Below are 26738 nucleotides of genomic sequence, written 5' to 3'. Positions count from 1 at the left end.
TCAGAGAGATAGGCAGGATCCTAGATTAGGTACAATTTTGCAGGCTATGGTAAGAATCTGAGGTTTTATCTTCAAGTGTGATGAGAAACCATTGGAAAGTTCTGATGGAGAGAAGACATGACTTAACTGCAGCTTTAACATGATTGTTTTTTGCTGCTTGTCTCAAAGAATGGGCTGTAAGTGAACGAAAGAGAGAGCAGAGAAACCAATTGTAGTAGACCATGCTCTTGTAGAAAATGGTATCTGGACTAGTGAAGGAGTTGAGATGTGATCAGATTCAGAGTGTATTTTGACAGCACTGGCTGATGGTTTAAATGTGGGATATAAGGAAAATCTAGGATGACTCCTTGCTGTTTGACCTGAACAACTAGATGAACACGAGTAGCACTTCACGATAATAGGGGACTGGAGAAGCAGATTTGAGTGGGATGGGAAAGAGAATGAAGAGTTATGTTTTAGCCAGCAAAGTTTGAGATGCCCATTTAACAAACAAGTGCATGTGTCTAATAAGATGTTGGATACTTGAGCCTGGAATTCAGAGTGCTGTTTAGTGGCACAAACTGGATGAGATTATTAGACAGAGAGAAGAGAAAGGTGCCTAGGATATTTAGGGGTGAGGAGGTCAGCAAAGAAGACTGACAAAGAGCAGCCAGTGAAATAAAAGGAAAACCAGGGAGATGTGATGCCACAGGCTAAGAGGTGAAAGAGTTATTGGCAGTTTTCAACACTGTGGAGAAATTAAGATGAGGCCAAGAAGGTATCATTGGGTTTAGCAGCAAGGAAATCTCAGTCTCAGTGGAGTGAAGGGGCCCATGGTGACTGTATACAACTTTCAAGATGTTTCCACGAATGGGAGGGAATGGAAAAATTGAGCAGTAGTAGAGGGTAAATAGGCTCAAAGCTGGTTTTAAGATATTTTAAAATAATTTTTTAAAGTTAAAATGTTTTTTAAAAATTAGAGAAAAGTTGTGAGAATACTTGAGAGAACTCCATATACACTTTACCTGGATTCACCAGTTTTTAACATTTTGCCACATTCTTCCCCAATCCTAACATACACATGCAATTAACTATTTTTTTGACCATTTGAGAGTAGGTTGCATACATCTTGTCCCTCTGCTCCTTAATATGTTAAGGTATGTACCTCAAGAGCTAGGATATTCTCTTCTGAAACTAAATATAGTTGTCAAATTTAGGAAATTTAGTTTTTTAGTCTGTATTATAATTTTGCCACTTGTCCCAGTAACATCCTTTATAACATTTTTCCTCCAGTACAGGATCCAGTCCAGGGTTTTATATTACATTTGGTTGTCATTTTTTTTAGACAAAGAGAAGGTTGTTTTTTTTTTTCAAATGGAACTTTGCCATCTTATCCTTACAATAACCCCATGAGATAGAAGTACTATTAATTACCTCATTTTATAGGTCATAGGTTAATTATTCTTTTCATGACTAGTAAGTGGCAGAACAAGAACTCAAAGTGAAGCTGAGGAACTCCAGAGTTTGTATTCTTAAGCTCCATACTACAGTGCTTACCATGTAGTGCATGGAAAAATCTGAAATTCCTTGTTTGAAGTGGGCAAATAAGTCACATATATAGATCTGAGAAAATGATTCTTAAATCAAAAGGATGATTTTAAATTTCTACATCTGTATTACACTCTTTGTAATGGTGGATGAGAGGTTACTTAATACGTCACTTTGATGAGCAGGAGAAAGAACAAGAAAACTGAAGATGTTTAAACTTCATATGTAAAATTTATCAAACTTTGGCATAAATGATATGTTTTCAGGATTATTGGTGCTGATTGTTGTGAAAGGTAAAATAAAGTACTTTGGTTAATTCTTTTTTGCTAAAGTTTAGTTGGCAATATGTGGACATGGACTTAAGAGTCCTGATCTATGTTTCAAAAAGAATTTGTTTCAGCTCATAAAATGCTGCTTGTCAACCCTTTATTAGAAAAATATTAGGAGACTTAATGTAGAGAAAGAGCATTAAACAGTGAATCACTGAAACCACAGGTGCTGCAGAGCAGGAGTTAGAATGCTCTGTTGGATTTTTAGCTTGATACTGTTTTACACAGTTTTGAGGAGATAATGGATAAAGACTTCTGTTGGATAGAAACCCAAGTTATGATGAAAATGTTTTGTATATAACATTTTCAACTAAAGATTGTACTTATTGTTGAATGTTACTTAGGTAAGAAATGACCTAAGCCTGGCACAGGACTGTGCTCTTTTGCAGGAGCCCACATATTTGTTGAAAGAATCAAATGACGTGAAGCTCTCACTCAGATAATTAGTATTCCCAGAACTAAACTTGAACAATTGAGTTGAATTCAAGTTTCCCTGAAGACTTGAAGAATTTCAGTAGCAAGTATAAAAAAAGAAGTAAGGCTGGCTTTTGTATGTAAAATATGACAAGACTCAATATTTACTAAATGTTTTATTTCTAGAAGCTGAAAGGAGCATGGGCTCTAGTTGCTTTATAAATGAGGAAATAAACCAAATGAGTGTAAATGGTTTGTACAGGATTGCCCAGCCAGTTCTTCGTGCAGAGAAGAACTAGGGCAAGGGCCCCAGATCTCTGACACTCCTTGTTTTGTGGTGTTATTTTGGCTCATCATGGCACAAAAGACCCATGGTAGGAGGCAGTTGGTCTTAAAGCCCTATGTTACCCTGTGGCTGGAAGTTCAAGTGTCTGTGTCACTTCCCCAAATACCATCCTTCCCCTGGCCTGACACCACCCCCACCATAACTCAAGGATCAAACAGTGGAGAATCTGTAAAGGTAGGAGGTTTTTTTTGGAGTCTTGTTTTACCATAGATAGTAAGCTCAGAATCAAAATTGTGGTATAGTAGTTTAATAGTTAATGTAGGAATTTGATGTGGAAGCTTAAGAGCCAATAGAGGAATAAAAAGTTGAGGCATAAAAAGAAAAAGGCTCTAATAAAAATCTTAGTTTTATTTTAACCTTATAACCTAGTCAGCTAGCGGCTTTTGTGTTGGTGGTGTTACTTGCTGACCAGGTGCACAGCAGGCAATTTTTATTTGTAAAACAGAATCTGCACAGTCACACTCCAGTGAGATTCTAGTAGAGTTTAAATTGCTCAGCAACCAGGATAGCAATGTGATTTCAGATTAAAATTACCATTTTCTGATTTGGGGAAATAGAAACTCTCATACATCTCAAATTCTTTTGAATGAAGTTCATCAAAATACCTAGCCACATATTGAATTGTTGAACTTAACAGCAAAGAAATCTTAGGAATTTCCTAGTTCATCCCTCTCTTTCTAGATTTTTATTTAATTTTTTTATCTTTTAAAAAAATTTTTTGAAGTTTGCATACATATATGTACTACTGTTCATTGTTTCTAAGAACAGTTTTTTAAACTTATATAGTTATCAAAGGAATAAAGCCAACCACAAAATAAGAATCAACAGAATGCAGTAATCCACTCATATGATATCGCTTACACATATTCAAGAAATCAATCATCTAAGTTATGTGTCCTTTTTTTCTTAAATTCCACGTATGAGCGATATCATATGGCATTTTCTTTCTCTTTCTGGCTTACTTCACTTAGAATGATGGTCTCCAGGTCCATCCATGTTGCTACAGATGGCACTTTATTCTTTTTATGGCTGAGTGGTATTCCATTATTTATTTTTATAGAGAGAGATATATATCACATCTTCTTTATTCAGTCATCTGTTGATGGACATTTGGGTTGTTTCCATGTCTTGGCTATTGTAAATAGTTATGCTATGAACATTGGAGTGCATGTGTCTTTTTCAATTATATAATTCTCCAGGTATATGCCCAGGAGTGGGATTGCTGGATCATATGGTAAGTCTATTTTTAGTTTTTTAAGAAACCTCCATACAAACAGCTCATACCTCTTAATATCAAAGAAACAAGCAACCCAGTCAAAATATGGGCAGAAGACCTAAATAGACATCTCTCCAAAGAAGACAGATAGATGGCCAACAAGCACATGAAAACATGCTCAACATCACTTACTGTAGAGAAATTCAAATCAAAACTGCAATGAGGTACCACCCCACACCAGCCAAAATGGGCATCATTTAAAAGTCTACAAACAATAAATGCTGGAGAAGGTGTGGAGGAAAAGGAACCCTCCTATACTATTGGTGGGAATGTAAATTGGTGCAGCCCCTATGGAGGACAGTATGGAGGTTCCATAAAAAACTAAAAATAGATTTAACCATATGGTACAGCATTTCCAGACCTTTATTGTATTTATAGTTTCCAGCTATAAAATTCAGCATATATGAGTGCCTAATAAATGTTTGCTTATTGACTTAATTTCTGAAGTTTCTTCCTTCTAGAATATGCATTTTTACTCCTGCAAGAATGTATAATGCAGAGTTGACACTTTTTTTCTTAAAATTGAAATATTATGTGCCTTAAGACAAGGATTTTGCTTTCTATGTCCCCAATTCTACTCCAGGAAAATGATTTATGAGAAGTTTGTCTTATTACAAGTGAATTTATTTTTCTAAGAATCAGTTTAGTGTAATAGAAATAGTGTGTACTTTTTAGGCAGTTCGTTAGACTCCTTTGCCTACCAATTGTAAGTATATGGTCATGGATGGTATCTACCTAGACTAGACACACAGAACTATACCATTAGTTTCAAGTTACAATAAATTGTAAGCATATTTTTTCTACCCCATCTTAGTCATTACATTAGCTTTGTTAGGCAGAAAATATATTAAGAAGAAATTTATTGATGATTCTAACAATTTTTTTTAGTTTTAAGTGAACAGGTTTCATTTACTATTTTCTATAAATCTTAATTTTAAATTACTTAAATGATTTATAAATTATTTTCTTAAAAAGTAAAATATTATATGACACAAATAACTAGCAAAATGAAAAGCACTAAAACGTGAACCTTTTTTAGTTCAGTCCATGGTAAATGACAAATTTAAATTGTGTTCTATGCTCATTTATTTCTGCAGTCAAAAATTTTTATACATTAGTAAGTAATTTTTGTTTAAAATATTTTAGTTATGATTATTGAATCAGAACTTAATAGTACAGAAGTCTCAAACACTATTGTAGAAGAATTATAGACCCTCTTTTCTAGCTAAAATTCATTTTAATTTACTTTTGGCTTTTATATTTTTGTGGGATTTTTTCTTCTAGTTCAACATACTGTTTAATTAGGCTATTTATTGATTTTTTCTTAAATGATATTTCCAAAATTATACATCAGTGTTTTGAAAAATTAGGAAGTTGATGAGAGATGCTTGAAATATTTTTTATAAAAAAGAAAATTTTAGTATTCTTATTTTAAATTTTGTATTAGTTTTACTGTTTCTGTGTATCTTTACATTGAAATGTTTTAATGTTAATTTGTTGTTATAGCATTGTTAAAAATTATTCCCATACAAAATAGGGTATTAAAACCGTAACAAACTGATCACAAGTATAGAATCCATAAATAATTCCCATTCTGTAAGGAAAAGTAAAACTTCTTTAATTATCAGGATGGCCCCTGTCTGAGACTAGATCTCTGAAATCATAAAACAGTTTTTTAATCTTAAATAAATAGTTATCATTTACTATTTTCTAGTATAATTTCCTGTACAATTTTTTTGCTTTCTAAAAGTTGAGTCTTTTTTTCCATTGCTGTAAAGATTTTTAAATTTTCAATATTATATTCATATTGATGGGTCTGCTCATTTTAATGGCATAATCTGGGGAAAAGTTGCTGCCTTCATTATACCAGCCCTACAGTTCCTAGAGGACTCCCTAAAAAGTTCAGTTCCTTCACTTAAAGCAAATACATCTTGGGAATAGTTTGTTATATAATACAAATATAATTATGTGATTATATATTTAAATAGTTATTTACTATTTCTATTTTGATTAAGCTCTTTTGGTTCCAAAGAAGAAAGAGTAATTCAGATTGTCTTAAAAGCAAGGAGGAGCTTTATTTTAAGTCATTTGTGCACATAGAAAGCCATTCAGAAGCAAGGCAGCTCCCAGAAGCAGACACTCTCATTCTTGTGAACCATGTAATGTTGCTCAGTGCTTCCTTGCTTCTCTCTGTGCTGGTCCATTCTCTGCTTGCTTACAATTCCTGCCCCTTTATAATTTTGTCTTGCATGTGGAATCCAATGATGGCCACCTGCCTACCACATCATGACCTTTTAGCTTCTGCTTTGAGAACTGGTAATTGATAAATGATCCTAGTACTTGCTGTTTAAATTTCTGAGAAAGGAATTCTAGTTGACCTAGCTCATCTTTTTGTGTCAGGATTCATCATATGGAGAGGTTGGCTGCCCAATCCTGGCGTAATCAATTATGTTTAGGAAATTCGATCACAAGACCCATTCCGTGGACATGGGCTGTTGAGAAAGGGCCTTTGGGTTTACTCATAATCATCAGAAAATCAGTGCACTGTACCAAAGACAAAGGTGGGGAAAGAACCTCATAATATAGAACTGGATGTTTAACCGTACCTTAAAAATATATATCAAATTATTTTCCTTAATTTAAAATGTTGATTTCTAGGTCTTGATTTCTCCATTAAAAAAAAATAAGATAGATGTTGTCTAATGCTGTTTTCATTTTGAAGATGTTATGATTGCTATTTTCTAATTACAGTTAAATTTTAGATTGATAAATTCCAATTTCATTTGATGTGGGGGATGGATGGTGATAAGGACTTGATATTCAATTGTCTGATAACTCAGTGTCTCTGTTTATAAGACAACAATAAACTTCTTAATCCCAAATTCAGCTTAAGAGTATATTCTTATAAACTGAAACTTTCTTAGTATGTATAAGAGATTAGCATTATCTTTTGTGTTTGGTGTAATCTCAGATTTGTTTGCCATCTCACATTTTATTCTAGGTTTTATATTAATTTTTTTATGTCTCAGTCCTGGTTAAGCTTCATTGTTTCTTTGTTATGGTAATAAAAAACAGACTTGAACACTCACAGAGTGTGTGCTGGTTTTTTTTCGTACTAAACTGTTAGTTGTCTATACCATCTGACATACAACATTATTTCTTGCTTTTTCCCCCTATTTATGGACTACCCCTGTAGAACTTACTTCATGATACTCTTTTCCTATCTCCTTGCATACCATGAGGAATGCCCTTAATCAGCTAGTTTTCACCCTTATAGAATTTTTAGACTAATTATATTTATATCTGATTTAATATTCACCATTTGATCTCTGGTTCTTTTTGTTCCTCTGTTTCTCCAATATTTCTCTTTTGATTTTTCTGTTTCTATAGAATATCACCTCATTTTAAATGGCATGTCAAACAGCCCATTTTGTTGCATATTGTTTGACCATACAAAAATAATTTAATCTTCATCTTAATTCTGCCTGATGGTACAAACTATCATCAGTAAATCTGGGTTTTAATAATTTTAGTTGAGGATGAACTATGAAGGGCATAAACTTTTAAGTACCCACTGTTGCATTACTTTACATTCTCAGTGAATCATCTCATCAGCCCCATTTCACAGATGACTAAACTGTGGCTCAGAAAGGTAAGCCACTTTCCAAAAAAAGACAATTGGGAGAACTGGGATTGGAACCCATGCATGTGCAATGCTGGAGCCTGTGCTTGTCCTCTACTGTGTGTTCCTGTTTATCAACAAAACTAGTGTAGAACAATATTCAGCTCAGGAACTAAATTTGTTAAAATTGATTTCCTTTCATTAGTTTTTTCTGCTCTGTTTGTCTTCCCACAACTGAAATCTGAAAGATATGTGCCCCTGTTATGTGTGAGTGAGATTTCAATCGACAAAGGAAAGATTAGATAAAAGCTAATGATAATCAGCCTACTGACAGCTTACCATTTTATCACCCTTCTGTTTTACTGTCTAAACTTCTCTGACCCATTTTCCAATTCACCCCTTGCCAGTGAACATTGTTCTATGTTCCTTTTTCTATATACACGTGAAAATGAAATATTCAATCAACACATTACACTTAAACAAAGATAGTTTTGGATATGAATGAGAAATTAATAGGGCTGTCTTACTTCAGAACTTTAGGAGCAATCTGTAATGAAACAGTATGCTTGTAGTTACCATCTAATTGATCTGTAATGGTTGTCCCCATGTGCTAATTTTTCAGAAAACTGTCAGCTTAGCTCTCTATCAACTATACAGTATGTCTCACTTTATAAACCATAAAGTAGATTCTAAAATATTGAATCATATCCTTTTTTGACTTACTTTATAATTTCATATGTATTACATAGGAAAATATTTGGCTATTCACATTATAGCCCTTTTTTTTACCAGCTCCTTAAATAAGTACAGCTATAATCAACAGCTTGCCTGGTGATGGTATATTTTCAATCATTCAATACCAGCATTCTACCAAAAACTATTGTAGTCTTGCTAGGGTACATACAGATTTGTCTTCATCTTGCATGTATGTCCACACATGAACCATCAAGTAAGTAAACCGTGTAATGTTGTTTTAAGATAAGCTACTCTTTTAATTAATTATACCTCCATATTTTATGAACCATGAATTAAAGATGCAGTTTGAAGTGAAAGAAATGTTGGACCAAGAAGACATACATTCCAACTCAACTTTTTTGTTTTTGTAGAAGTAGCAGTAAAACTTTCTTTTTTATTTTTTCTATTTTGCCAGCTTTATTGAGACATAATTGACATATAGCATTGTGTAAGTCTAAGATGTACAGCATAATGATTTGATACATGTATATATTGTGAAGTCATTACCATAGTAAGGTTAGTTAACACATTCATCATCTGACATGGCTACAGTTTTTTTTTTATTTTAAATTTTTATTTTTTTCAGGGGGGTAGATAATTAGGTTTATTCATCTATTAATTTAATGGAGGTACTGGGGATTGAAGCCAGGACCTTGTGCATACCAAACATGTATTCTACTACCAAGCTATACCCTCCCTTTTTTGTGTGTGTGGAGGGGGGGTGATTAGGTTTGTTTATTTATTTACTTATTTAATGGAGGTACTGGAAATTGAACCCAGGACCTCATGCAAACTAAGCATGCACTCTACTGCTTGAGCTATACCCTCCCCTGTGGCTACAATTTTTATTTGTATTTTTATTTTATTTATTTTTAGTGAAAACTTTAAAGATTTGCTATCTTAGCAACTTTCAAATACAGTGTTGTTAACTATTGTCACCATGCTGCACATTACATCCCCAGAACTTACTCATCTTACGATTGGAAGTTTGTACCCTTTGTTTGATCAGCTTTACCCATTCTTCCCTCCCCTGACTCCTGCCTACTACCTATCTGCTCTCTATGAGTTTGGGTTTTGTTTTGTTTTGATTCCTCGTGTAAGTGAGACCATAACAGTATTTGTCTTTCTCTGTCTGACTTAATTTCACTTGGCATTACGCTTTCAAGGTTTATCCATATTGTCATAAATGGAAGGATTTCCTTTTTTTTTTCAGCTGAATAAAATTCTGTTTGTGTGTGTGTGTATCGCATTTTCTTTATTCTTTTAATGGGCACATACGTTGTTTCCATGTCTTGGCCATTGTAAATAATGCTGCAGTGAACATGAGGATACAGATACCTCTTTGACAGTGATTTTCTTTCCTTCGGATGTATACCCAGAAGTGGACTTGCTGGATCTGTGGTAGTTCTATGTTTAACTTTTTGAGGAAGCTCCATCCTGTTTTCCATAGGGGCTGTACCAATTTACTTTCCCATCAACAAGTGCACAAGGGTTCCTTTTTCTTCACATCCTCACCAGTGCTTGTTATCTCGACACCTCAAACCTGTTAGAATCCATTTTATCTTTTAAAAAACCACCTCTTCATTTTCTTGACCTTTTCTGTTGTTTTCTTTTTCGCTATTTCTTTTATTTCTGCCCTGATTTTTTGTTATTTCCTTCCTTCTGCTAAGCTGGGGCTTCATTTTTCTTTTTGTAGTTCCTTGAGATGTGAAGATTGTTTATGTGATACCTTTATTTTTCTTGATAAATGTGGTTTTGGCTGTAAACTTTCCTTTTGGAGCTGCTTTTGCTGCATCCCGTAAGTTTTAGTATGTTGTGTTTCCATTTCAGTTTGTCTCAAGATATATTTTCATTCATCTTTTAAATTTCTTTTTTCATCCATTGGTTGTTCAGGAATGTGTTGTTTAATTTCCATGTATTTGTGAATTTCCCAGCTTTCCCCCATTACTGATTTCTAGTTTCATACCATTGTGGTCAGAAAAGATAATTGATACAATTTCTGTCTTGAGTTTGTTGAGACTTATTTAGTTGCCTAACTTAGGACCTAACATAGTGAGTGCTTTGGGTGCACTTGAGAAGAATGTGTATTCTGTTGCTACTGGGTGAAATGTTCTGTATATGTTTGTTATATCCACTTACTCTATAGCGTTTTTCGAGTCCACTGTATCCTTATTGATTCTCCCTGTCTGGATGATCTATCCATTGTTGAGAGTGGAGTATTAAAGTTCCCAACTATTATTGTATTGCTGTTTATTTCTCCTTTTAGTTCTGTTAATAGGTGCTCTATATATTTAGGTGCTCTGATGTTGGGTTCATATTTAGAACTGTTATATCTTTTTGCTGGATTGATTCCTTTGTCAAAAATAATGAACTTCTTTGTCTCTTTAGACCATTTTTAGTTTAAAGTCTATTTTGTCTGCTATAAGTATAGCTACCCCTGCTTTCTTTTAGTCACCATTTGCTTGAAATATCTTTTCCCATTCCTTCTCTCTCAGTCTATGTGTGTCCTTAAAGATAAAATGAGTTTCTTGTAGGCAGAATTTTGTTGTATCTTTTTTTTTAGTTTATTCCATCATTGTCTTTTAATTGGAGAATATAAGCTATTTACATTTAAGGTAATTTTTGATAGGTAAGGGCTTTCTGTTGCCATTTTGATAATTGTTTCTTGTTTTGTAGATCTTCTGTTCTGTTCTTGCTGGCTTCTTTTGTGATTTGATGACTTTTTGTAGTGTTTTACTTTGATTCCTTCATCATCATCATCATCATCATCTTTTGTGTATTTACTACAGATTTCTTTCCTTTCTGGTTACTATGAGGCTTATATAAAATATCTTACATCCTATTTTAAGCTGATTACAGCTTCAAGAACATACAGAAACTTTATACTTTTACTTCTCCCCCTATCACATTTTAGGTTATTGATGTTACAGTTTCCATATTTTTATATTATTTATCCATTAACAAAGTATTATAGCTATGGTTATTTTTAATACATTTGTTTTGTAACTTTTAAAGTAGAGTTGTAAGTGAATTGATTGCAATATCAGAGAATCTGTTTCACTATATATTTACCATTACCAGTCACTTTTACACATTTACATATTTTTAAGATATTAATTAGCATTCTTTTATTTAATGAGCATTCTTTACAGCTTGAAGAATGTCCTTTTATCATTTCTTGTAAGGCAAGTCTATTGATGAAATCCCTCCACTTTTTGTTTGGGAATGTCTTTATCTCTCCCTTGTTTCTAAAGGACAACTTTACTGGTTCTAGTATTCTTGGCTGACAAGTTGGGGGCTTTTTGTTTTTTGTTTTTTGTTTTTTGTTTTCCTTTCAGTGTTTTGAGTGTATCATTCCACTCTCTCCTGGCCTGCAAAGTTTCCATTGCGGAATCTGCTTATGGTCTTACGGAGTCTCCCTTGTATGTGAAGAGTTGCTTTTCTCTTGCTGCTTCCAAATGCTGTCTTCATTTTTTGACTTCTGACAATTATAAATTCTTGGTGTAGCCCTTTTTGGGTTTAATCTATTTGGGATCCTTTGGGCCTCATGAATCTGGATGTTCATTTCTTTCCCCAAGTTTGGGAAGTTTTCAGCCATCTAACGCAAATCTTAACATTTACTCACCAATTGATTTTTGGCAAGTTACTTACTTAACATCACTGAAACTATTTCCTCCACTCACAGTTTAGTTTTGAAAACTGGGGATAAAAATTCAAGTAATTTGAAAAGTATTAAGCACTATATTTCCCAGAAACACTTGGCAATGATCAGTCAACATTCTGAAAAGGAATTTACAATCATGTTACACTACTTAGAGAAGAATTTAAAAGAGCATTTTTTCTTAAATTGATGTCACAAAAATGAAAACTGTACTGGGGTAAGGTTGACATAGTCAATGACAGTAGTCAATTGAATGGAGCAATAAGAAGTTCCCTAGTAAAGCTCATTAATGAATCTACAATGCTAAAAGAATCAGGGACCTAATTTGCTTATTTTGTTTGTTTGTATTTTAATGTCTGGCTTATCATTTAGAAAGGTTACTCTCAGTTTATGAATGACTTAATGTTGCCATTCAAAGAAAGATGTGGTTATTATTTGCAAGATAAGTCGATTTGCTATATGAATTTAAATCATATTTGACCAGTCAAGGACCAAAATTGTAAAAGTATGTTTTACTTATAATTTACTTAACATATTTAATTTATAGAACAACTTAATGTGTTCCCCCATATCTTGCCTTTTCCCAAGTTTCCACTTGTAAGAACTTAGTCCAACTCCTTATGCAGTCTCTGTTACTGGTAAATTACAAAGTAAATGAACATCGCACTTAATAGCTTCCAACACATGCAGTTCTTACCACATAGTGCAAATTATGATTTGACTTTAAACAGTATGTTCTTATGTTTTGGTTTTCATCAAAGACATTTTTCTAGTGGTTATAATATTTCCATATTAATCAGTACAGTCTGCATTCTGTTACTCTTCTGTTTTCTGTCATTTCTAGTACAGCTGGAACAGGGCTAGTACAGCTGGAACATTGATGCTCATTAAAATGCTAATAAAAATTGCCAAGAGCAGGTTTATTGAGTTAGTATAATGATTCTCAATTGGTTGTATATTAGAACCATCTGAGAGTTGTTTAACACTCCCCATGCCCAGGTGCCTAGGCCCCACTCCTACACTGAATCAGTGGGGGACATAGGGAACAGGCATCATATTTTTTTAAAGTTCCTAGTAAGTATAATGTGCAGTCAGGGTTGAGAACCACTGGTTTAAGTAGCTTAATGTACATGGAGAGTGAGAGCAATTGTGATATAGTTAACTCTGTTGTGGAAATCAACAGAGAACTGGTGTTTTGATGATGAAAATGTTGTGACCAGAAGTTAAATATATGGAAAGTATCACTCCTATCAGCGTTTTATTTTGATGAGTAATAAAAAATTTAAACTCTGAAAAGCGAAGTGCAGTTATCCACACTTGAACTGAAAAATGGAGACATGTAAATAAGAGAGCTTGTGACTTCTTGGTAATGCATAGAATAGAAAGGAAAAGAGAAGCCTATCCATGAAGTCTACTCAAGAGTTCTGTTAAGGGTTAGTCACATGTTCATGGATGTGGCAGAATGATACTATGGCATTATGGTTCAGTGCACAGACTTCTGGAGTTGGGTGCATCTGAGTTTGAGTCCTGCTTTTGTTTTTTATTGTCTCTTGTCATCTTGGGCAAGTTACTAAACTTCCATTAAGTCTTTTCTTCTGTGGAAAAGAGGCAACAGTAGTCCCCACTCATGGAATTAAATGAGATCATGCATTTAAATCACTTAGTAAAATAACTGGCACATAGAAGTGCTCCATAAATGATAACAGGGTTGATTATTATTGGTATAGTCCAGACTTTGGAATTACACGGATTTGGTTTTGAATGCCAATCTGCAATGTACTGGCCAGGCAAGCTATTTAACCTCTTTGAACCTCAGTTAATATAAAATGGAGTTAATAATCCACCTCAGAGTGCTGTTGTAAATATGTAAATATGAATTACATAGGAAGTACTTGATTGTGGATTGGAGTTTTGAAATTACGTTTTCCTTCTTATCACCTGCTCATTTTGGTACTAGCTTCTTTTTTTAAAATGTTTGTTAGTAAACTTTATTATCTGAGTCACATGCCTAGTCATCTTCAAAGGTCTTCCTGAAAGGGCACTCTAAGAATACATTTATTTAAATTTTCCATTTTCTTCTTTTTTTTTTTTTTGTTACTCTTTCAGCTCTTAGATGACAATAAATTACAATGCCAGAGGATTATAGTTTTAACCTCTTAGCATAATTCTTTCAAGTGGTGAACTAGATTAGTCACCCTAATCAATCCTCAAGGACGATTTAAAACCTACTATGTGCCTAGCACATGTAACATCAGAAGGTCCATATTCTGTGGTCCCTGCCCTTTAATTTAGTTAAGCTCATTTCCTCAGGTAGCAGGGACTCATGTTGCTTTTGCTTCTTCCTCTCTTCTTTCTTGATCCCTAATCTCTGATTACTTTAGAGAATCTCTTAAAGAACTTTCTAGTTCTACTGATATCTGTAATTTAGCAGGTCTATTGACATTTTCATTTCTTTGACATTAAAAAACATGTTATTTTTAAAAAGTTATTAATAATCAGCTGCCTTCAGACTTTTCCTTCTTTCCCTTCTCTTATCTTTGGTACAATTTCTTATGAAAGTTTTTATTAAATAATTTTTTTAATCATGTTCTTTTTAGCTCTTTGGATATCTCTGATTTTTTTCTTCCTTGTTTATCTTTTTGTAAATAAAAAACAATATAAGGGACATTTACTTTGGAAGTCTATAGATCTGATTCATGTTTAGCAAATGATTCAGCAAATTAAGCTGTATTTTGATTTATCTGTTTGTCAAATGAAGATAATACTTGCCACTCACTTACAAGAAAAGGATGTTATGAAGATTGGATTTAGAATGTTTCAGATTCATTCACTCAATGCTATTGAAGTATGTCACTTTTATCATGTTTTCACCCTGTATACATACTTTTTTTAGATCTCTTATAATTTTTACAATAGTGAAATATGATTTTTACTTTTCTCTTTTACCTCAACTACAAAGGTATCAAATACATGTTATTTCTTTAGTTTACAAATGGTTTTCTTTATGATTAGTTTCCCAGTTACAGAAACTGATGTCAAGAACTTAGATACTGGACTCTGGAACCAGATTAGGTGGGTTTGAGTCATGGCTTTGTCATTTACTATCTGAGTAACCTTCTCTGTGTCTCAATTTAATTAGCTGTAAAATGTTGTTAATACATTATTAATCTTTAATGAAAAAGAATATGAAAACAAATGTATACACGTATGACTGGGACATGATGGTGCATACCAGAAACTGACACATTATAACTGACTATATATACGTTAATTAAATATATATATATATATATATAAATACATTATAGAGTTCTGAGGAATAAATTAGTTAACATAGGCTTAGGACACTGCCTGTAGTGAAAAAAAAAATTATCACTGTTGTTGACAAGTAATAGACATGTTTAAGTCTGTAATATTTAAGTACCAGGATTTTTGGTAGTATTTTGGCTCTGTCTGAAACATGACAGCCTTTCCCCTAACAAACTGGAACTTCATTGTAAATGCAGATTGGATAGTTAGGTCTTTCTGTGGCATCTCCTGCCCCTCTAATGATTTCCTATGTTGTAGCCTGATAGGATTTTTTAAAATAATTTTTATTATAAAAATATTATGCATATTGTGAAAACATAATACTTAACATCAGGTGATGAACTTGTCCTTCCCTATTTCTCCTTCCTGGAGGAGTAATCCTTTTCCATATTTTTATTTGATGATTTCTTTTATGAGTTTATAACCATCTTCATAAGCTTTCTGTTAGCCTTAGGATAAAGTCCAAAACTTCTGACATAGTGAAGTCTTCTTAGCCCTGTCTTCCTCTCACTTTGACTTTTTGGTAATTCCTGTTAGATTTCAGGTAAAAAGTCACTTTCTCAAGGAAGTCTTTCCTGGCCTCTTAACTGGGTTAGCATAATGTCCCCACAGCCCCTTGCACTATCCCTACCAGTCATTCTCCACTGAGCAGTGCTGCTCTCTGGCAGGGGATGTCCTAGTGATTGGGAGGTGCTCTTGCCATTTATTAGGTGGGGCTGAGATGGGCTAGATTTTCACCATCAAGAATTGTCTGGAACCGTGAATGACTTTTTTGTTTGTTTTGTTTATTTATTTTATTGAAGTATAGTCAGTTTACAATGTTATGTCCTGAATGACTTTTTTTTTAAATTTAAGTACAGTCAATTACAATTTGTCTGTCTCTGGTGTACAGCACAATATCCCTGTCATGTATATACATGCATATAGCCCTGAATGACTTTTGAATGTCCCATTAAGTAGTCACATAGGTGGGAAAAAAAATCTGTTTATAGTTGTCAGAGCCGGGAGCCTAACTCAGTTTCACACATGCATGTGGAATTTTTTGCATGATTTTAATTAAATGTTGAGTTTTCCAGGAATAAAACTACTGTATTATTGAAGGAAGATTGTACCTTGTTTTGTTTGGAACTCTACCAATAATTGTTCACCATTTTGGGAAATCGTGTCACTGATGGCAACATTTATCACATTCATAGTGATTCACCATATAGGTAGAAACATTTGACTGCTCAGTAAATATTTGTTTGAATTTAATTGAAATTAGGAGAGAGAAAAAGCTCTGAAGCAAATGGGATAAAATCACTTCTTTCTTCCCTGGCAGAATATATTCACTTTCCTCTCTGTTCCTATTGCACTTCATTCATGTACTTCATTCATAGACAACACATCTGTCAATGTCACTAAATGAGAATTTAGGGCACTGACAGTATTTTACTTACCTTTGAATCTTTAATGCTCACTGAGCTTAATATTTAGCTGCTCAGCTTAATATTTATTCATTTGAATTAATGGACAATAATAGTATTTGAGTAATGAACAACAATAGTATTTATTCAACAAATACTTACTGAATCACACTTTGCTAGGCAAAGAGGGCAAAAAGACACTGTCCTTGTTCTCAAGGAACACATGTTCTGTTACTAAGACAGACCTAGAAATAATTACGACAGTTTTTAAAATGGAAATAGCCATTAACTCTAGATCAGTGGTAAAAAATACAAGTGATCGCATTTAAAGAGGGCGTTTCAGACAGGAAGTCCCTATGCAAAGGTTCAGAGGTATGAGAGGCACAATTGGTAGCACTGGAGCATAAAAGTTGGAGGTTGAGTTGGAAAAAATAAAGCTGTCCTTGGAGGGGATGGGCCAGATCATAAAGAGCCTCTTCCATGAAAAGAAGTTAGATTTTATCTTGCAGGTAGTAGAAAACCATTGCTGTAACAATTAAAACCACTATATTTCAAACCATACTGTATGCCAGGCAGGTACCTATAATCCTATTCCAGAGTTGGTATACTCTCATTTTATAGTTGGGAAACTGAGGCTCAGAGAGATTAGTTAACTTTCCCAGGTTTTCACAGCTACTGTGTGGATTTAAATTTAGGTTGCTTGAGTCCAGACTTCCTGTCTGCTTTTTAAACTATATTTTACAGCCCCTCCAGCTGGGAAGATACTAGATATTTTTTACTTTTTTCAACCAGTCTGGCTTCTTTACCTCACATCAACTCTAGTAAATTCAGTTTTAACATAAATTTAAGTTCTTAACAGCTTAGGATTCTTGAGGAAGTTTTAGTCTTCTGAAGGCCCATAATGTTATTTTATAGTAACCTACCTCTTGCAGGCTTTTTATTCTGGTGCCATCTTCTATCTTGATAGTTCAGTTAACTGTCTTGGCTTACTGAAATGCCTTTTGGGGCAACGGAGTACTTACCATGAATGTCATGGACCAATCAGCATAATTTATGTACTCCAAAAGAGAAAAATTTGAGGTACTACTTCCCTTTTTTGAAACATTCATATCTGAGTATTCAACATGAAAGAAGAATAGTAATTATTTTAAGAAAATTCAGTGTTAATCTTGATATTCTGTTTAATATATAGTTTATTCTTTAAATAAATGATTTCTACCTCGTAATTCTAGGGTGCTTGGTTAGCTTGAAGTACTTAAGACATTATCTAAATAACACTATCTCTGGATACCCTAGGATAAGGTTCTTCCTAATTTTAATGGCTTTTGAAATGTATTAAGTTCTAGAGATAGAGGTGGAATGTACTTAATGCCACTGAATTTTACACTTTAAATGGTTAAAATGCTGAATTTTGTATTACATATGTTTTACTACAGAAAAAAAATGTGGTTTAGAAGTTCAAAGTGGCCTGAGATTATCAAGCAGTTAGCAATCAAATATTTTTGAGAGCTTTTTGTTCCAGATAAGTTGAGTAAGGTATGACAGAACAGATTGTCTCAATTCTCCTTATCCTATCATCATTGGCTAATCAAATTAAATGTTCTTAATACTAAGCTGTTCAAAGAGAAAAACATTATTTGAGTGCAGGGATAAAAAAGGAAGTATGGTAATGATATTACAGGGCGGTCATCCTCACTCAGGATTGATATGATGAAGGTGTCTTTTGGACTTGGCTACTGTTGGCCCCTGGCATTAGTTTTTTGTTCAGAAAGGCAGCTAAGGACTTAAGTAGGCTATCTATTTGTCACCTCAACAGGTGGGATATACTTACTGACACCTCTAACTCATAGCTAAGGCTCAGACTTTCAGGTTCCCCACTCCCACTTCTCCCATTCCCTCCCTGTTCCAGCATCAGGAGAGATTTAAAATGTTCACTCATTGGATTCACAAAAATTAAAAGATCATGCTGGTGAATATATGGGAAACATTGTTGATGGTGGTGTCTGTGGGTTGCATAACTTTTTGAAAAGTAATCTGGTAATAACTATTAGAAATTTTTAAATATTTATACATTTGGCCTAATCTCACTGGGTTGCCATTACTATGAGGGGGATATTAGTACAAGAATGTTTTTTGCTGTGTTGTTCATAGTGGCAAAAAGTAGAAGCAAGGTGGAAGCCAATCAGGAACAAATTTTGTTCTATCAGTTATAAAGACCAAGGTACATCTATTAAAAAGTGCGTTAAATCTATACGTAGTGGCCTAGAATGATGGCCATGCTATATTGCGTGTTTAAAAGTTGTGGAGTGTAGTATGTGGTATGATCTTAGAAAACAAACCAGAATTATATATGTGTTTGAGTATAGAGAAATGTGTAGGATTCATATCAAACTCTTAAAACTCCTTATGTCAGGGAGGTAAACTTAAGAGAGAGGATTGAATTAACTTTTCTTGTCCAAACATGTTTGATTTGTTATAATACTGTTTTTATCATTTTTTTAAAGAAGTTTCTGAAGTAAAAGGAAGTCAAAAGGGATGGGGGAGAGGTTTATAATGACAGAAATTGTAATGGGATTGTGGGGTGAGTTAAAGACAAGGTACAAGAGAAACCTTGGTACTGGTAACTATCTTGATGTGGGGATTGGTTACACAGGTGTATTCACTTTGTAAAAATCCACCTAGTTATAAGCTTATGATTTGTACAGGTTATAGTGTATATTATATCAGTTAAAAGTTTATTAAAATTATGGTACAGCAACACAATAGAATACTATTATGTTTTTAAATACTTTTAATATTTAATGATATATGCAATTGGGCAAATAACAGGACAACCCTATTATTATAAAATATATAAATGCACAGAATGAAGACTGGAATAAAAACACTACAATATTATTAATAGGTATTATGTCCAAAAGATAATTGTTTTTGTTTGGGGGGGGTTGTTTGTTTTGGGAGCTGGGTCATTTAAAAAGTCTGTAGAATTCGGAGAGCAAAGCCAGATTACAGGATATTAAGCTGAAAATAAAGGTAAAGAAGGAGAGAGGAAAAGTTTTTTGTTTTGTTTTGTTTTGTTTTGTTTTGTTTTGTTTTTTTAAACAATGCTAACTAGAGAGGTACAGTAAGGTCAGGTAATTGCTTTTAACCCCTGCTAGGAAAGGATGCCTACTAGTAAGGTGTCAAGCCATCATATAATTGTAGCCATCATTTCAGGTGTCAAGCCATCATATAATTGTAGAACCATATGAAAAATTTTCTCCTTCAGCAAATTCAGTTTGGTTTTTACAAATAATTCATGCTTGATACTTAGGTTTTGTTTTTGTTTAAGCATTTAGTTTTAATGAAACTGTGTCATTGATATAATAGTTACAATTGATTGTAGCAGATGCAATTCATAGTAGTTTAAGAAATCTATATTCTGTTCCCAATCTCACCTAGTTCACTGAGGTAATTTGCTCAGACCTTTTTGCTCCATAGTTGCCAAATGAGAGCAAATAATACCTCCTCTGGTCAGATAATAAAATGAGAAAATGTATGTGAAAACACGTTAATAGGATTAAACACTATCCAATTGTAAGATAACATTTTCTTGTTTTTCTTTCAGCCCAAAGTCATTAGTTGTGAAATGTGGTTATTTCAGATAGACTTTATCTCAACGAAAGTTCGGAAGTTGAAGTTTATGAAAGAACGCATTATTTTAGTCAAGTTCTGCAAATGTAAATGCAACATTTAGTGTTTATCGAGATGTGGGTTGTGATTGTAGTGCATCTTTAATATTTTAGACTAAATATTAGTATTTGATGCTTTATATATCAAATTGAAATGCAAACATTTTTATTTCTTCTCCATAAGTATTGTTGAGCTGTCAGGGTAATTATCAGATGTTTTTCCCCTATTACAGTCACTCTTAATTATTAACCATGTTAACTTAAAATGACTAAAACCCCAAATCAGATCTGTTCAGGTGTTTCGCGGGGTTTTGATAAGGACTTGATTTTTGTTTAGCCCTTAAATCAGTAATAATCTGGACGGAATTAGAGTTGGGTTGGATGGAGGAAACTGCGTGGCACTAGGACCCAGGGGGCTCCCCCGAGCGGATCTAGGGGCCAGATTGCAAATTCGCGGTGACTCAGTCTGGTCGGCTTCTTGCGCTCAGCGGCCGCGGCGGCAGCAGCAGACGTTGGCGGCCGAGCTGCTAGGATCAGTTCTCCCGGGTTTCACCGTCCGAGACTTCCTTCGGGGCGCCCCAGGCAGGTCCGAGGCGTCTAGGGAGCGCAGGGGTCGTTCTGGCGGGGAGAAGCGGGTTGCTCGGCGCGGGAAGCACTCGGGCCTGTGCACGGGGAGTAACATTTGCTCCTCTCTTCCTGTGTCTGGCTTTATTTGCAGCAAACCAAGATGGAGTATGAGTGGAAACCTGACGAGCAAGGGCTTCAGCAAATCCTGCAGCTGCTGAAGGAGTCCCAGTCCCCAGACACCACCATCCAGAGAACCGTGCAACAAGTATCCTTTCCGAGGCCTCGTCGCCGCCCGCGCAGCTCGCCCCGCGCGGGGCCCGCTCCCGGCAGCCGGGTGGCTCCCCCGCCCCTCCCCCTCCTCCTGCTCCCCGGATCCCTCCGCCCTCCGTCCGCCCGCCACCGCCGCCGCCCCTGCCCGGCGCCTCGCGCACGCGGCCCTCGCGCCCCGGGTTCAGGCTGCCGTCGCAGCCGCCGGCTTCCGGCCCGCGGGAGGCGGGGGCTCCCGGCCGCCGCCCGCGATCGCGACATGTGCGCCGGCGGGGCCGCCACGTCCCCGCCCGGCCGCCGCTGACCCGCCGAGGGAGTGCAGAGCGGCGCGGCAGGGTGCGGACCCCCAGCGCTCCGGCCCACACAATGCTCCCGGCGCGGTGGAGGCGGCGGGCAGAGCGTAAGGCCGGGTGGAGGGCTCTGTGTGCGCGGCGGAGCTCGTCGGCCAGAAATGGGGTGGAGCTGGCGCGGGGTTTGAACGGCCTCGGGGTTGGGCCTGGGGTTCCTCTAGGCTGGAGACCTAGAAGGGGGGGGTGGTCTCAGGCTTCACCCCAGGGCTGTTCATGCCAACACCTGTTGCAAGCTCCCTGGCTCCCAAGTGAGATTTTTTTTTTTTTTTTAATCTTTGGCTCAAGACTGTCTGCTCAGTTACCCAAGTCTTTACCGACTTTGCTAGTGTAGTGTCCTATTGCTACAGTTTAGGAGACAGAAAAGCTTATGAGAAGCAAAAACCTCTGCTATGTGTGCCTTCTGTAGTGCCCTAAACTGCGGTCAAATGGAAAGCTCTCACCGCATCCAATAAAAGAAACAAATTCACCCGATCGTAAATAATCTTTTTATCTCTGTTATTTTAAGACGAAGTTAATTCTTTTAAAAAACTTTTATGTGATTTTTGCAAAAAAAAAGCCTCAATTTTTATTAATAAGCAGGAAAATTGTTTAATATGGAATCTGATAAGTAAGCTCTTTTGGTGTAATTTGAGCTTATTTAAATTTAAAACACTGTCAGGATCAAAAATAGAATTCCTTAAGCTCTTGGTAAATAAGTTTCTCGAAGTACTGCATCTCTGTAACTTAAAACCTTGAATAGATGAGTAAGTACCTAATCTTTTAGTTAATTAATAGTACTCATTTTGAAATGAAGGTGTTAATGATTTAGGTCTGCTCGGGTTTATTTTTTTTAAGTCATTTTGCTTGGGTACTGTTAGTACTGAGGGGAGAATAGTCGTTTTGGGGTGTATTGGAGCTTGTACCTGAAACCCTGGTGTGGCTCAGTCTTTGTGTTTGATAGAAGTTGATATTTAATGAATTGTACGTGTTATATGACCCAGTTATTTCCTAGGTTAGCCAAGCCCAAAACCGCACTGTAATTTCTTTCCCAGCACTATATATCATAATCTCTTGTTTTAGTACGTATTAAATACTTTTTACATGTTTGATACTATGCTTGGGCTAACAATCAAATTTTCAGTTTATTCTGCATGCCTGGAACATAGTATGCTCTCTGCATAAGGAACAAATTAAATTTCAGTAGACAGAGATAAATAGTATTTAAAAATACAGTGTTTTTGTTTTCAAAGTGCCTTATGGTGACCTTGTTCTTTTGTGTCTTCTTGGGAAAGAGTGTATTTAATTATTGTTTTTGTATAGGCTTGAGCACCTTTTGAAAAATTCTTACTATGGGTATCATGGATAGGTAGCTCAATTTCTAAGAAAGTGAATCTTATCAGGAAATATTTATGAAAAATCATTGGCATATCATGTTAATTTGGCCATTCACTTAGGAAAGAAATCACTGGGCAGTTTTGGTCAAAGAAAGTGGTTACCCATTGGAATTTTTCTAGAGAAAGGTATTTTGATAGTTAATCTATGTTCCAATCACTAAACACTGAGGGTATTGTAGTGTGTGATAAACAGCTAATGTGGTACACCTAGAGTTTGTATCATGGTTTTAATTTTTTAAAAAGATTTAGGTCTATTGAGGAAAAAAATAGAATATTTATGTCTAATAAAGCACAATTGGGGTGTTACTATAAAGCATAATAGAGGGCATGAAGAAAGATATAGTAGAGCATTATGTCATTATTGGCTGCCAACAAAATAAAATACGTGCACATTTGTGTCATTGGAAATGTTAGATCCTGGGGTGGGTGGGATGCATGGTTGCAGAACTTTTGCAGTGTGATAATTTCATAATACTGACTTTATGTAATAAGATTTGATATGTAGACTTGCACATAAATAGTATTTTATCTTAATTTTTTGAATTCTAAAGAACAAACGAGTCTAATAAAAGCAGTTTAAGTTAAAAAGTTATTTTATAAAGGTAGTTTCCTTAAATGATGTTTAAAAGACTTGTTTGGGTTTCTTTGGAGTGCTTTTCATTTTTGTCATTATTTTATACTTAAATACCTTTCCCGTGAGGGTTTTTTTTTCCTTTTAAGTTCAAGTAAATTGTTTTGAAACAAAATTTTTACTATGTGTGCACTTGTGCTGCTGAAGGTATAACTTGATTTATGTTGCAGAGAATATAGTTGATATAAAATATTAAGTTTAGTATTTCAGCCATAATGCACTGAAGAGGTTTAACACAACCACCACTGCAATAGCATACTGACAGTTTTAATAAGAGAGCTTTATTCTGACTTTAAAAAAAAATGCAAAAGTAAAAATCCCAAAAGAGATTCTTGATTTTAGATTAAAAATGCTTAATTTCTTCCATAGATTACACTGAGAAGTTTCCTTAACTACTATTTGTTCTAGAAACTGGAACAACTCAATCAATATCCAGATTTTAACAACTACTTGATTTTTGTTCTTACAAAATTAAAATCTGAAGGTAAGTAGAGTTTGTGTTTGATAACTACTTCAAAGTTTTTTACACTTTAAGTTTCTTTACTAAGAATTACTCATTTCAAAGGATTACATTATGCTTGCTTTACAGATGTGGAATGAGTTACTACCACTCTAAGCATTTGGATGCTTCATGAGCATTCAGTTGTTAATTTGGTGTTTTTATAGTAAATTCCCTCATTCTTGCAAATGAAAAGAGTGTTGCAAACTCTGCTTTGCTGTTTTGCTTCAGTCCTTCTGCATGAATGTCATAAAGATTGATTCTTTTAATATATAGATTGAATGCAGGATTTACTAAGTTACTAGTTATTTACTAAATGAACTAAATTATATAACTATATGTGTGATCATATTTCTGTGATTGAAAGTTTATATAACCAAAATGAAAAATCACGTATAATCCCATCACTCAGATAATTGTTATTAATCTCTTAATTCTACACTCCTTTATATGGCTATGTACTATTTTAAATTTTGACAAAAAATAGGATCATTCTATTCAAAGACTATTGTTAACTTTTTTTTTAAACTTTTAACAGTATACGTGAAACTTTTTCATTAACTGTTCTGCAACAAAACTTCTGTTACAAAGCCTGAAAACTAGTCTGATTTTTAAATGACATGGGCATTTGCTTGTTTCTGACACATCTCATATGTCTCTCTAGACTTAATTCATTTCAGAAATATTTATTGAGCACCCCTTCTTTGCTAGGCAGTTTGCTGGCTCATGGGCAATAAAAGTGAACAAAATAAATGAGAATCTGTCCTCGTGGAGCTTACATTGTAATGAGAGGTGTTCTTCATAGAGTTATTTAAGTATTCCCTTCCTGGAACATTGTCAGACACACAGAAAGCACTCACGTACTTTCTGAGCAACTGACTAGCCTCTAAATGAAAACACTATACCCTGTTCAGTGATGAGTGTTTCAGAAGCCATGGTGTAGTTAGTAAAAACACTGCACTTGGAGTTGAGAAATAAGTCTTAGACTCTGACACTCATTTTACCTCTGATGCTTTTTTCATGTTCAGAATGCTTATGTTAGACTACCAGACTGACGGTAAGGTTTCAACTCCAAGCACTAGGGGGTTAATGACCTTATAATCTCAGTGACCTTGTATTTATTCAGATTTTAATAATCCGTGCACAGTATAGTGATTTATTCTGAATTATTTTCAAAATTCCTAGTTAATTTTAAAGATATGAATTTGTGATTGAGATATGTAAAGAAACTTTAAAATTTTCTAAATTTGTCTTAAGAAACTAGAAAGTCCTTCAGCATATCTTTAAGTTCAGCAATTAATATTCCTAGTTTGATAAATATGCATATGGGTTGTTTCTTAATATAGAAACTTTATTTTTCCCATGTAGTAGTTTGTAATCAGATAATACTATAAGAACTTAAATATTTAGTAAGTGAACTTTTCTAAAGTGAATTATTTTACTTGAAAAATGTAAGCTGATAGTTTCACTAAGCCATCTGTCATGTCCCCATCCTAAATTCCAAATATTAAGATTGTTATGTTACACTCTTTCTTAAAACTTTCTTGGTATATAAGGGTACATGAGAAGTATTTTAAAAAGCAGACAAACCTATAATTCTAACAGCAGGAGAGGTGAGTATGTAACTGCCTCCCAAAAGATCTCTATTAATTACAAAACCTTAAAGTTGGAAAGGATATTATGCAGGTTTTTTGACCCTAACTAATACGTATTTTCTTCTGTTTATTAGTAATTTCTCAAAGGATCTACATAGTGGGAGCTTTACATTTGTATAACACGTGATACTTCTTCCTGTGTTAATTCATTTATTTGAGACACAAGTTTGTTACATCTGATTTTCTTTTAAAAAAAAAAAACAGCATTGCGGCCATCCATGATAGAGAAGGAACATAAGTAAATTCTTAAAATGAAAATGCCCATTTAGTAATCTTTTTGCCACTTGTCATGTGAATTTGTTTACACTGAATTGTGGAGTGAGATTTTAAATCTGGAGAGACCTCAGAGATCAGCTCATCTAATTCCCTCACTTCACAGACGAGAGTTGAGGCCTAGTATTTTTTAAAGAGGAAATGGCCCTTTTTTTTTTATTTGAACGGGATATTTTTAATTAAATATTTTAACAAAATATTTTGTATTTTTAATTTTAAATCATTTCACCTCATGTTGTGGTTCTTTAAAGCTCTTCATCTTGTAATCTTAGTTGTAAAAATTATACAGTGTATTGCTTATAACGAAATTAAAATTTAAAGTAAAATACCACTTAAAATTATGTGACTGTGAATTATTAAGGGCTAACTTAAGGCAAAAATGTTCTTGCTCGAGGAAGTTGAATATCTGGCTGTTACTTCATTGATTTTTAACAGTTTTAAAATTTTGAGAGAATTTAGAAGTGTTTTTGTTTCATTTTAAGTTACTGATCGAATGATTGTAATTGAACCCAGGAAGAAATATTTAGAAGGTGACATAAAAAGTTTCTGGGCTATATTGCTGTGGTGGCTTGAGTGGGGTTTATATGCAAAGATACATTTCTATCTTTTTTGCCTCCCATGTGTTTTATCCTTGAAGATTTCAATGCCAGTCAGACTTTGGGAGCATACTACTAACTAGAACAAGCTTGGGGTATTTTATTTTGTAATAAGGTATGTAAAACAGTACTGCTGTAATAGCATATTCTGTTAATACACCAGCTCTTCATGTCTTCTAGCCTTTTTAAGGATGGTGATACTGTACAGTGCGTCAAACTTAGGCTCTGGAA

General features: G+C 34.6%; 1 protein-coding gene across 3 annotated transcripts in view; it reads left to right on the top strand.

Annotated features, from left to right (window-relative positions):
• The window catches only part of TNPO1 (transportin 1), an 85802-nt gene that overhangs the window by 9293 nt on the left and 49771 nt on the right, over positions 1-26738 (top strand). The window contains exons 1-3 of one of the 3 annotated variants that reach the window (XM_006197568.4): positions 20751-20878; positions 21015-21128; positions 23893-23968. In XM_006197568.4, the coding sequence (XP_006197630.1) occupies positions 21024-21128; positions 23893-23968 (181 nt within the window). In that variant the 5' untranslated portion in view covers positions 20751-20878; positions 21015-21023. Of the gene's footprint in view, positions 1-20750; positions 20883-21014; positions 21129-23892; positions 23969-26738 lie in introns of those variants that run through there. The other 2 variants (XM_006197567.4, XM_072958536.1) reach the window with 2 other exon arrangements.

This window comes from Vicugna pacos, chromosome 3 (assembly GCF_048564905.1).
Source record: "Vicugna pacos chromosome 3, VicPac4, whole genome shotgun sequence".
NCBI classification, from domain to species: domain Eukaryota; kingdom Metazoa; phylum Chordata; class Mammalia; order Artiodactyla; family Camelidae; genus Vicugna; species Vicugna pacos.
The sequence above is the reverse complement of the archived record's forward strand: the minus strand, read 5'-3'. Positions and strand labels throughout refer to the sequence as shown.